The sequence below is a fragment of the Peromyscus eremicus genome, chromosome 7 (genome assembly GCF_949786415.1).
Source record: "Peromyscus eremicus chromosome 7, PerEre_H2_v1, whole genome shotgun sequence".
NCBI classification, from domain to species: Eukaryota; Metazoa; Chordata; class Mammalia; order Rodentia; family Cricetidae; genus Peromyscus; species Peromyscus eremicus.
In genome coordinates, this window is record NC_081422.1 from 70,214,342 (window position 1) to 70,227,948 (window position 13,607).

Genomic DNA, 13,607 nt, shown 5'->3' on the forward strand with positions numbered 1-13,607 from the left:
GTCCCACATTTCCAGCTTGTTCCTTTCCCATGATTTAAAAAAATTAATATTCTCTGCTTCCTTGTTCTGGTTTTTCCACCTTTCTTCAAGTCCCAGTGTTCTGTTTTCTACTTGATCCAGTCTGTTTACAGAATCTTTTGATTTTTTAAGTTGAATTATTTAGTTTTTCAGTTATAACTTCATTTCAGCTTGAGTTCTTGTCAATGTTTCTATCTCTTCATTGAATTCAGTCATTTCATTCAGACTTATGCTTGTATTTTCTTTCATATCCCTCAGGTAATTATTCACTCTGAGTTTATTCTCTTTAATTTCTTTTTTTTTTTTTTTTTCTTTTTTTTTTTTTTGGTTTTTCGAGACAGAGTTTCTCTGTGTAGCTTTGCGCCTTTCCTGGAACTTGCTTTGGAGACCAGGCTGGCCTCAAACTCACAGAGATCCGCCTGGCTCTGCCTCCCGAGTGCTGGGATTAAAGGCGTGCGCCACCACCGCCCGGCCTATTCTCTTTAATTTCATGGAGCTGTTTGTATGTTCTTTAAATTCCTTGAATTCTTTGATAAAGTTTGTGATTTTTCTTGTAGCTTCTGTGTCCTGGGTTTCATCTATGTAATTGATGGAGAACATTTCTAACAGGACTGGTGGATTTCGCGGGAGTGTGTACGGTGTCTTGATCCTTTGTATTATTTTTTTATATTCATTCTGGTCATGTGATCTTCTATAACAACAGGTTGTAGATCTGATGTGGACATAACAGGTTAGGCTGGTGCCTAGGATGTGCCACCTGGCCTGAACCTGGAGGTTAGGAAGCATGTAGATTGGGCTCATCAGGCTAGGCCAGGCTTTGTGACTTCAGGCATAGGGCTGGGAATTGGTAATTTACAGACAGGGTAAGGTCAGGAAGACTTGCCAGTCTTGGCCAGTGCACAGGATTGTGGGCCTTTCTGAGCCTTAAGGATGGAAATGGCACAAACTGCTCCCGTGATGATTAGAGTTGGGAGGAGTTGTAAAAGGGGGAACTCAAAGAGGTTACATGTGTCTTCATGTCAGGTGGCCTGGCCTGGTGGATATGGGGTCTGATGAGTTACAAGGAGGGGGACAGAGTCCAGAAGAAGGTCAAGATTCCTGGCAAGCAGCTGTGGGCAGAATGGAGTTGGGCACATGCTTCATTTGTAGACCTGTTCATCAACAGTAGAATTATGTCCACTTCATTTAATCTCCTAAGAACTGCCAATTGCTATTTTTAAAGCTATAAACATAATTCCCTTGCCCCTTTCCCTGCAGCTTAGTTTGCCAACTATGAGCGTGCACCTAACTCCAGACCTTGCTGATTTGGCTAAAATATTTACTTCACTCAGTAACCATTAATTTTTATTTCTGACAGAGTAAGCATATGGATACAACTCTCCATGACATCAGACTCTTGGAACAAGAATCCATTATAAACTTAATTACTCATTACATTTATGTGAGATAATATATATCTCACTTAGTCTTTATGAAACTACATTAATTAAATGAGATCTTTGGGCTTTTAATTTTATTCACTTTCTTTTTTTATGAACATGGAATTCTAATAACCATACATGTGGTCTCTCTCTGTCTGTCTGCCTATCTGTCTGTGTATGCATGTATGTATGTATGTATGTATGTATGTATGTATGTATGTATCTATCTATCTATGTGCATGTGTGTGTTTGAAATGTAGTCATTTAATGTTAATCGTTAAAAACACTTTCCCACTGACTGAATAGAAGTGTTGGGAGCTATTATTCAGATTAAGGTAGAAACTTCCCTGAAAGCAAGAGGACATAATCTTAAAACAAATTGTCTTCATTTTTCACTATTAACATATATTTATTCAATTATTGCATAAGAGGAAAATCTTCTGCTCAAATTTTAATTACTATTTTATTTTCTAAATTGACATCAAATAAATAATAATTTGAGGTAATCATAAAGACAACTGAGTCACCATTTAGTTCCTGGTGTGAGACTCTTTCTTTAGCAGTTGAATCATTAAGTTGGAAGGTGAAATAGTCACACAAGCTTTCTTTGAAGTAAATTATATTGCTTTTTAATTTTCCCTCTTTCACAATAATAAATAATAAAAAATCTTATAGAATGATATTTGTAAAAACTGAGCAAATTCCAGAGACAACATAAAAAATGTTCTGTAAAGTTTTATATTTTTGAGATCTTTTTCTTTTATTTCAGATGCAAGATTAGAGTTTTACATTTATATTTAACTTTTTAAAAAATTATAAAATTTTAAATGAGTTGCAAAATATATAATAGAAACAATGTTTCTGTCTTAATTACTCATGGAAACTATGGAAAATAAGTTCATTAATTCTCCAGATATTTATGAAATGCACATTATGTATCAATTATTATTTCTCATACTTGGTGTACATCAATGAACCAGAGTTAAACAGATTGTCTTGGTGAGGATTTATTCAATGGAGGCAATACAGATAAGAAGTAATGCATGTGATGAATAAATAATGGCAGAGAATTTCCCAAAGTGTAAATGAAACACTAAATCAGCCTAACCAAGGTAAGAGCAATGAGGACTATCGGGGTCAGAGTTACAATATTTAAATATGCTAGTTAGTGAAGACTCCTTCAAAGATGGTGCTTAAAAAAATACTGAAAGATACAGCAGTTAGCCATGTGGATGTCCAGGCAAGAAAATATCAGGAAAAGGCGACAGCAAGCATAAGGACCCTAAATGAGGTCTAAATTGAACTTTGTGTGTAACAGGAAGTAGTTGTTATGGCTAGAATGAGGTGAAGGAGGAGAAGAATGACTGGAAATGAGAGAGAGAGGTACTGGGTCCCACCCACAGCAAGCCTCTAACCATTGTGCAGATATTTCACTTTCGGTGGTATTAGAACCATCGCAGGGCTTCTTTTAGACAAATGCATAATTAATTTGATAAAAGCCCACTTGGTGTACACGAGGAGAGGGGGAGAGTACTGTTCAGGATACTTCAGTCATCCTGGCTAGTGATGGTGTTTTGGTCCAGGAGCAATGATGGAGAGAGTGAGCAAGTGGGTTTCAAATCTATCTGAAAGTTGTGTGGGTGATTTCCTGATAGATTGGACGTGAGAATGAAAGGAAAAGGGAGTGGGTTTCCTGAGCTTTTTGTTTGATTGATTTTTGCCTGGATACTTCCATTAGCTGTGAATGAAGATGCCTAAAAATGGACATGTTTTTGAGTGCTGCTCAGAAACTCAAAATAGGGTATCTTATATTGATGATACTTATTTAAATAAAATCTCCAAAGACACTGGCATCTTCTCTGAAAGCTCCTCTTTAGAAAATATTATACGAATATGCACCACATATTCATGTGAAGTACCACTCATGTGACTGAATTAATGAAGGATCACACAGTTAATAGTTGGTATTATGAATGGCAGCACCAGCCTATGCCTGACATATAGGTGGCAATAGAATTTTTTTCAGAACCTTATAAAACAAATACTATTCTACATTCTACAAAAGTAACCTGACTGACACAGCTAAAATTCTCAGTTAAGAGTCAAACTCATGCTTAATATGTACAATCTCTTCCAGAAACCTTATCCATAATCTCATAACAGAAATTATATACCTCTATACCCAATAGGCAGTCATTTGTTTAAAACAGAAGTTTTGGGTTTTCTTTAATCTGCAGATTATAATACCAGTGAACAAAAACAAGCCTGCAAGAAGCATGAACTCTATGTGAGTTTCCGGGATCTGGGATGGCAGGTAAGATTGTTCAATCTATGTGTTTCTTTTCTGTTTTATCTTAAGTCCTTAGCAAGTCATAGTCTTTGTTAGTGATTGTTCCAATATAATAATCATTTTTTAAGACTATTCAGCATGTGGTTCACACACATCATTTTCATTTCCTTATTATTATTTCCTTATTGGAACATAATGAGTTGGATTTAACAACCATCTAGGGAAACATAACATTCTTAAATTTAAGAATGGATAAAAGCCGTACTGTTCTTTAAATATCTTAGGTTTTTTGTTTTGCTTGAGTCAAAGTCTCATTATGCAGCCCAAATGTCTTTGATCACTCCTTCTGCCTCAGTGTCCCATGTACTTGGATTATAGGCATGTATTACCATGCCCTGCATATATAATAAACATTTATTAATTTATTTATTTTTGCACACACATGCATGTAAATGTCTGTGAGCATGTGTTCAAGCCAGAAGAGACCATCACGTGTCCTGCCCTATCACTTTCCACCTTTACTCTTTGAGATATTATCTCTCACTGAATCTGGAGCTCATTGTCTTTGGGGGTATGCTGGCTGCCAGTAAAGGCCAGTGATTGTCATGTATCTCCTACACCAATGTAGATAATCTTGGAATTATAAGCAAGCATGAAAGACATGCCCCCCACCTCCCAGACTTTTACCTAGGTACTGGGTATCCAAACTCAGGTCCTCATGCTTGCACACCCAGCTCTCTTAACCCACTGAATCATCTCCACAGCACCTGCAGAACTTTCAATGTAGTATAGATGTCTACATTAGTTCTGTTAGGATCACAGTTCTGTCTAGGAAATAGAATTTCCAACTATAAAGTTTAAATCATAAGGCAGGTTTGCCCAAAATATTTTTCTTTCACTTATAATTCATATTAAACTCAAATGATAGATACACAAACAGAAAAGCTGGGATCAGGTGGACTGAGTGCTCCTGTTGGAGATACACCAGCAGTAGCCCAGAAACTCAGTGCATTTATTATATAAAGTGTGAATGAAGATGAGGAGGGTTAGCTAATCTAGGTGTGTGTGGGGTCTCTGGAGGGGAGACAACTCAGGCTGTAGTCATCCTGGAGGAGGAAGCTGCAGTTGATTTTTTCTGTACACACTGTCAACATCTATACTCATTCCAGGGGAAGGCCTTGCCATTCCCAGGAGTCTGAGGCACTGGGGTCTTTGACAAAACCACACTCATGTTAAAAATATACATTCACCCTGGACTTCATCTGCTCTAAATATCTCCCCCTTTCTTACTGCTTAGATGGTCAGGGTGTCTTTACTCGGAGTCCCAGGTTGGTTTGGTGCAATGCTCAACGCCAGACTGTAAGGACAAGAAAGGAGGAGCAAACAGCCACCATGCCCAACACAAACAACATGGCAAGCTTTATTAAGTTAAAGAGATTGGAGCCTTGAAGCTCATCAAGGATCACTTTTGCAATATTAGCTGGGGAGACAATCTGGCCATAAGCCTTTTGCAAGTCTAGGCTGTGCCAGTGTATTTGGGCCATATCTACAGTGTTGTTATTGTGTGTTCAAGCATGCTAGAGGTTGGTATTGACTAATTCCCAATTATATTTGCTTTCATTATAAGAGCTGCTTTCACACATATGTATTGGTAAGCTGTGGTAATCAAATCCAGTCTGATATCTGGATACAACCCTCCTTTATCCACACTGATGTCAGCAATGACAACTGGTAATATCAAAAAATGTTGGTGACAGCTGCCAATTTCCATAGCTCCATATAATATCCTTTGTCTAGCTGGAGACTGGATGAATGCCAAAACACTGTATCGTTACTTATGGGGAGCCATTAGTGGTCCATTGAATGACATTAGTGCCGCTAACATGTGTTTGAGTGGTGTCTAACAAGCAATGTCTTCAGGGAGCACAGCCAGGGACCCACTATGTGCGCTACAGTTTTTCAGTGAGGGTGGGTGATGAGAGCTGTTGTATTCTATGGAGGCCTCAAATTCTAGGAGTTCTATTTTTTCATATTTAACCTGGGCACCATTCCATAGCAGAATGGCTTTCCAGGTCTCTTTAAGAGGAATGCCCCAAGGGGATGATAAAGGAGAAACACATTTGAGTAAAGTCATAGCCCATTTCAAATAGTTGAATGGGGCCCATTAGGACACCAGGAAGTTAGAGAAGTGCCTTCCAAAATTGAGGGAATCAATACAAACAGGTATGGAAAGATGTGAGGAAGCCACTGGATGGATAGATATATTCATCTGGCTTCTCCTTGAACTGAGCTTATCTGCATAGGCATAACCACTAGATGTATCAGAAATATAACTGCTGGGTTATTTCTCAACCCTAGGTCTTATGCTCCCTCTTCTAACATTTGGTTTTGATTCTATGGATTGGGTCACCCAAACACAGGAAAGTAGTTAAAACCAATAATATCTTCCTCCACATCTCTTGCCCTAAACAAAGTTTGCTGTCAAGGAGTGAGTTTATCTCCCCTTAAACCTTGCTGCAACCCAGACCCAAGGTGCAATTCCACCACAGGTTGGGAGACTGCATCCCCGTAGTTCCTTTCCTCAGTATGAGTGTCTGGGCATGTCTCCTGAACACAGTCTAAAAACTGCTGCAGTTGTCATGTTTTTACCCTTTTCACCTTATTCCTATGGTTCCTCCAAACTCCTTCAGAGCACAAACACATAACCATCTCTAGAGCCTGCTCATCCTGTGGTTTACACCCAACATACAGAAATGCTCTCCCTCTTACTTTTGGTTGCGCACTTGCGCTGATCACTGTAGATTTCCCTTGCTTACCTGATGTGAGTTCCCTGAAGTCAAAGACCCACACTGGATACCACAGGCCTTGGCCTGCAGGGCTTTGGTATTGACCTGATTAGAGTGACTGGAATGAAGAAATGACAGACGTACACACAGAAAAGGTGGGATCAGACGGGTCATGTGCTCTGATGGAGGTGTACCAACAGCACCCAGGAAACTCAGCGCTTTTTATATACAGATGAAGAAGGAGAGGTGGGCTAACAGATCTTGATAGGGGCGTCTCTGGAGGGGAGCAGTCGCAGCTGCGGTCATCCTAGAGGAGGAAGCTGCGGCGGATATTTTCAGCACATGTTGTCAACATTTATACTTTGACCAGGGGAAGGCCCTACCATTCCTCTGAACCTGACCCAGGGAAGGCTTTGCCACTCCCATGTGTCTGAGTCACTGGGGTCCTTGACATGGCCATGCTCACATCAACAACACAGATTCACTCAGGACTTCATCTACTCCCTGCATTTTCTGGTTCACTTGAATGCCCCGGAGTTAATCATTTCCAGTTCAAACAATATTTAGAATGCTATTTTGTGATCATAGTTTTAATCTCAAACACAGAATGATTAATGTATACTTTGTTTTATATACTAACCTCTTGGGAGAAATTGGAGATGACCATTTCTAGTGAAAATATTTGTACTTTTGTTGTAAATGTCAACTAAAAATTAAAGGATGTAGAAGAAGCTGGACTTTTAGAATAATGGTTGGACTAAGGAAGGAACTTGTTCAGGTAGAATGTCTCCTGAGGAATTATCTGTCTTGACTGTCACTCATCTGATATCATTTCTCTTGATTTTATACATTTCAGGATTGGATTATAGCACCCGAAGGGTATGCTGCATTTTATTGTGATGGAGAATGTTCTTTTCCACTTAATGCTCATATGAATGCCACCAACCATGCCATAGTCCAGACCCTGGTATGTTCTATGCTTACGGTATAGAAACTGGTTTATAATACCAACACAGTAGAGGTTTGTTTTAAAGAAAATTTAATTATCAACTTCAAGTTCTTAAATTCCATTGTATCTTGTAGCTGGGAGTAACAATGGTGGGTGTGGTAAGAAATCCAGATTGGTTTAAAATCAATAACCCTGGTCTCAGAAATGGGACAAATTCAGCTGGGAAAACTGAAGTATTAAATAAAGAAGCTACTCTGCACAGATTACTACACAGTGATTAGCCAGATGAGTTTTAAACTAGCAATTCACTAGTCATCTTTGCTGAAACATTGAATAACAACTGCACTGAACTTCATCTGAGAGCTTTTGACATAATTATTTCAAGCAAGTTCTAAATATATACACAGTCATTGAATATCATGTACAAGTAGTAGAATAATTTCTATTGATTTTCCTTCTCAGTTTCTTTTTTATGTCATTTTAAAAAGAAAATTATCTTTCCTTTTTCTTCTTCCATACTTGCAAATATTTGCAGTGATTACATTTCTAGTAACCTCAACATATTCCTGTGCTTCAGACAGTGAAATGTTGACTCAGGGATCTGTGATTGGATTTCATTTAATGAACACAATCCAGCCTCTCTTGACACACTGATGTATTAGAGGGTAATCTCTGGAAGACAGCAGTCTCCTAGGAGGCGCGCTAGATTATGTTATAGGATTGCTGTTTAGAGTCTGGGTTAACATGAAAACCATGATTATGTATCAAGGAGAAAAAGTAGAGAGCACAGTTGTAGGGCCACACAGCCCTGATAGAAGTGGAGCTCTTTTGCCAATGGCAGAACAACCCTATTGTGCAAGCGAGGCTTATTTAGTAACCTCTGCTGCAAACTCTTAGATTTTGTATTTGACCTCTAAAGTTTACCTTTCCCCTTAAATCCATTGAAACTCGAAAGCTGGTGGACAGAGTAGCTAGTTTCTAAATAAGGACTCACAATAATATAATATAATATAATATAATATAATATAATATAATATAATATAATATAATATAATATAATATAATATAATATATAAATATAAACAGACATATCAAATATTTGAATTCCTTGATGCTTACCTGGTATCACTCTTGACTTAAAAGATGCTGTAGACTCTCCTGGCTTGTCTGAAGTACTTGTCTATGGTGGGTAAGCATGAGTTTTATAAAAACTTTTGGAAATAAAACCAGGGAGAGAAGAAAGAAATAAAATAAACATTTTAATAGGCCGCCACATATAAAATACTCTCTTCAGCCGGGCAGTGGTAGTGCATGCCTTTAATTCCAACACTTAGGAGGTAGAGCCTGGTGGATCTCTGAGTTTGAGGCCAGCTTGGTCTACAGAGTGGATTCCAGGACAGCCAGGGCTACATAGATAGACCCTGTCTCAAACAAAACAACAACAACAACAACAACAAAACAAATGTTCTTTTCATGAGATAGCCTATTTTAATGACAGTATGTGGAGCATAAAGTTAATTCCTGGGGAGAATTAGTGTCAGCTATGCCTCAGTTCACAAATACTTCATATTATGGGTTAGTATTCTTGAGCAATGAGGAGCAGACAGTCTCTGCAAGGGCACTGTACTCAGACCTCTACTGGTAGATTGAGAAGTATGCTGATGATTCCTCTTTTGAAGAACCGTCATGATCACTATATATGTCGTGACAGAGAGGAACAGCTACTATTATGTACTGAATAGTTTTATGCCACCTTGACACAAGCTAGAGTCATTTTGGAAGAAAGAACTTCAATGAGAAAATGTGCCCTGCCCCATTCCCCCAGATTGGCCTGTGGCCAAGCCTGGAGTACATTTTCTTGATTAATGACTAATGTGGGAGGGCTCAGATCATTATGGATGGGTCTCCTCTGGGCTGACGGTACTGAGTGCCAACAGGCTGAGCAAGCTGTGAGGAGTAGGCCAGAAAGCATCATTTCTCCATGGCCTCTGCCTCAGCTCTTGCCTCCAGACACCTGCCCTGATTTCCTTGGATGTTGAACTATAAATTGTCAGATGAAATAAACCTTTTTCTCTTTAAGTTGTTTTTGGTCATGAAGCATCATTGCAGCAATAGAAACCCTAACTAAGACAGCTTGTGAAGTAATGCTACTTGATTTCTCAAAATTCTTGATCTGTTTTTGTTTTTGTTTGTAAAAGTAATGATGCCTGACTAAGAAAGCAGAATTTTGCTTTCTTAAATATGTATCCAATATGGCAAAGTTCCCTCAGGCTAAGCATTAACATTGTTTGGAAAAAAATTCTTCGTCAAATACTCCTCTTTTCTTATTTGCTTTTTCTTATAAATACATAAATATTTTAGTTCTTATGGCTATAGTCTAGAAGTGGTATCAAAGAGAAAACAAAAAGAAATCCTCATGTGGCATTGGAAGACCTTTTTTCTGTGTTGCATATTCTCCTGGTATAGAAGACACGTCATTGCAAAGCTCAAGCTCACAGGGCGAATGTGACTTTAGCGTTTGTGGTGCTGTGAATATTCTTAACATTTGTCCCATGGAGGACGTTGAATGAGAGGACAGGCATGGTTTTTGTTAAAGAAGAGCATGTTGTGACTAATACGTTCGAAGAATCATTCAAGAACAACCCATTTTGTTTGGAGTGGCTGCTTATTGAGGCTGCCAAGGCCATTGAAACCTGGGGGTTATCAATCATGCCTGTGAGGGTTATGGGAGATAAAGCTGACGAGGAATATAAACTGCATCTTAAATCTGGAAAAGCTCTCCAACTTTTAGTTTTGTGAGGTCTTTGGAAATTTCAAGTTCCCGTGGAGTCACTCTTTTGTCCGATGTTTTTGCTCTCATGCAGGCCTCCTATATCATTTCAGCCAGAACACTGTGAAGCCAAAACTCTAAGAGGCTGTATTTGCTTTTTTGTAGATCCCTTAAGGCTCATCAAGGGGACTTCCCATAAACTCCTTTGGGGGAAGGGCCAGAGTAGGTGGGAACCATATTCTGGCTTCTAGCTCAATTATAACTTACAGGCAAACTGCCAGTCTGGTCAAAATGAGTACCAAGCTTTTATTTAAGCACTTCACTTTTCCATATAGCTACATTTTCAGCCTTTTAAGGGAATGGATATTCAATTTGCAAACTATCTGGACCCCTTGCTTCAGCCTCAGCTTGCTTTTGGGCAGTTTTCTAAGGAGTGTATGGGGAAAGGAAAATGGTGTTAAACTCCAGTCAGTCCAGTAAAAAGTCTATGAAGAAGAGTTGAAATTGTTGCTCTAAAACAAGTACTAGATTTATTTTAGATTTTTATTCTCCTCTCACACATTACATCCTGACCACAGCTCGCCCACCCTCCATTCCTCCCAGTCCTTTCCCCTACCTCCCTTCTTGACACTAGATCAACTCCTCTTCTGTTTCCCTTAAAAAAAAAAAAAAAAAAAAAAAAAAAAAAAAAAAAAAAAAAAAAAAAAAAAAAAAGGCTTCCCAGGGATATCCACCAAACATGGCCTAATGAGACTGGAAACACACCCTCATATCATGGCTGTACATGGCAACCCAGCAGGAGAAAAAGGGTCCTGAGTGCAGGCAAAACAAGAAGAGATGTTATTTTATTGTGGTTTTTAGCTTATCTTCACCACGTCGGAGTAAGAGTTGGCACAATGTTTGTGATGCACTCTTTAGCTATCCTTTTACAATATCCTGCGGACTTAAAACTTTCTGTCATCCAAGTGAGTCTGCACTCACTTGAGCCCACAGCCGCTGTTATTTTTTTGTAGTGCACACAGAAGATACCCACTCAGTTAAAGCAGGGCAGTGCTAAGTGTCATGTTCTCCTCCCGGCCCCCCTCCCAGGAAAATTCCACTGAATATTCCACACAGAGCTTGCCTTATCTGATGGGCTGCATTTCAAGCCCCCAATTCTTACTTAGAACAGTTTGATTCTTAGTGCTTGTTGATGGGGAATACATCCTGTTGAGCAGCCCTCCGATCCCCAGTCATCTCTATTATATACAGGAATCAGATGATGAATATGCTTGCCAGAGAGTCATGATAGAAGCATTGGATTCTTAAAGCTGTAAATAAAATGTTTGCCCCATTTCTCCAAAAGACACGTTTTTTTCCTTTTAATTTTCTTTCTTTTCCAGGTACACCTGATGTTTCCTGACCACGTTCCCAAACCTTGTTGTGCTCCAACCAAACTAAATGCTATCTCTGTTCTGTACTTTGATGATAGCTCCAATGTCATTCTGAAGAAATACAGAAACATGGTAGTACGTTCTTGTGGCTGCCACTAGAACTGACTGTGGTAATAACAAAACTGATCTGTATTATTTTCATGACTGCAATAAAAAAGCAGATAAATGGAGACTTTCTTAAAATCTGCCCAGGCCATTTCATCTCTCTATGTATAATATTATGTATATACACTTTTTATTTATTTAAAAATATGTATTCTCTTTTGGTTGCCTTACCAGTAAAATCTGTTTTAAAGGTTCCTATATTATATAACAGATTCCTACTCTAACTTTTGATGGGGTGTGCTGAGTCCAGCTTAATTCTATGTCAACATTTTCCCCAATACTATTATAAATAGTTTTCTGATATTAAGTAGAACTCCTTTGACAGTTTAATGTTGTTGAAGGGAAATGAATACATTTGGTTATATTGCACCAATGAAAACTAAAATAGAATATTTAGAAATAAAATTTTAAAAACTAGCAACCCAAACTAAAAAAAACAAAAAAACATTGCTTGGCTAAATGAATATTTTCTTTTAGCACTTATGCTTTATTGGCTAAAGTAAAATGTTGAACTGGGTTTGAATAAATAGACGGTAGGCAGGACACAGGAGCTGCAGGACTGCATAATTGTTCGAACTGTTCTCATTAATGCAATTGGTGTAATTCTAAGAGCATTGCTGCTTGTTGCTTCTGGGTTGCAGGTTTTTTTTTTCTTTGCAAGAAGGTCAAAGCTTCAGAAATTCTCTTGGCACAGGCTTGAGTCTATGTCCACAAGTTTTCAAACTAAAAAGTTTCCAACACTAAAAAGCACAGTACAACCTTACCTCAGATGAATCGTACCTGACCATTGTCTAGAACACTGCTGCTACAGTGTTGTTTTTTCCTTGTTTAAAACTTAGTCCAAAGTAAAGAAATATTTGCATGTACTCCATTTCCCTTCCCATAGACAGGATTAACTTCATGCATAAAATGTGTTGGAATGGATGATGCCAACAGAGACATTCCTGTTCACTCGCCTTTATAATAGACTTTGCTGGTTGATGTGATGCAAAGGATTTTATTTAGGGTGAAACCATTGAAATTAAACTGAAGGAAAAAATAAATCACTGAATGGCTTTGACGGAATTGCCGTTTTAAAGCAGCTAAAAGCTATTTTTCATATTTTTGAGAATAAGTTCAGTTGCAAACTTGATTTTACAAAGGGATTTTGAAAGCCTTCCTCCAAGTATGAGTAAGGACAATAGGAAAGGTTCTGGAGCGGTGTGAAAGTGTGTGTGTATGTGTGTGCGCATGCTCTTCTCTCTGGTGTTAATTTATTTTATCTCTGTTGAAATGGTTACTGGTAACTAGGGTCTTCAGCACACTCTGACTCGTTGAGGAGCGGGTCTTCAGGTTGATCACTTTCTGCTGCTGTTAAGCTGCATGGTGAGGCTTGTAACAGTTGACTGAAAATATTCGGAAAGCACCATTTCTTAACCATCATCTGCAGCCTTCGAACAGAAGTCTATCATTAGGAATTTCTAAACATTGTGGCTTGTTTGTAATTCAGATATTTACAGTTTTTTTAAAACACAGTTTACAGTATAGAAAATATGGTATTGACTATATTGGGGGATACATTAAGTAATATATTTTTAGTTAAAAAGTTAATAGTATACCATTGAGGCTAAGACTAGAGGTTAAGAAATAGAAATCTATTATATTATTCTTTAAATGTACTACTTGAATGTATGTTTACATTTAAAATATATTAAACTTGTGATGCCAACCTCTGTTGTTTTTGTTTGTGCGTGTGTGTGGCATAGTTCTTTATTTAAAAAATATAAAACGTAAGTGTATCCTATACTAAGATATTTACCAGATGTAAAACGTTTTAATTACGTGGGTCATCACTT

At 38.1% G+C, this 13,607-nt stretch overlaps 1 protein-coding gene across 3 annotated transcripts in view; it reads left to right on the forward strand.

Moving 5' to 3' along the window:
- The window catches only part of Bmp5 (bone morphogenetic protein 5), a 121,879-nt gene extending 108,512 nt beyond the window's left edge, over nucleotides 1-13,367 (forward strand). The window contains exons 5-7 of one of the 3 annotated variants that reach the window (XM_059267015.1): nucleotides 3,677-3,753; nucleotides 7,372-7,482; nucleotides 11,617-13,367. In XM_059267015.1, the coding sequence (XP_059122998.1) occupies nucleotides 3,677-3,753; nucleotides 7,372-7,482; nucleotides 11,617-11,766 (338 nt within the window). In that variant the 3' untranslated portion in view covers nucleotides 11,767-13,367. Of the gene's footprint in view, nucleotides 1-3,676; nucleotides 3,754-7,371; nucleotides 7,483-11,616 lie in introns of those variants that run through there. The other 2 variants (XR_009380118.1, XM_059267016.1) reach the window with 2 other exon arrangements.
- The last annotated feature ends 240 nt before the right edge of the window (nucleotides 13,368-13,607 follow it).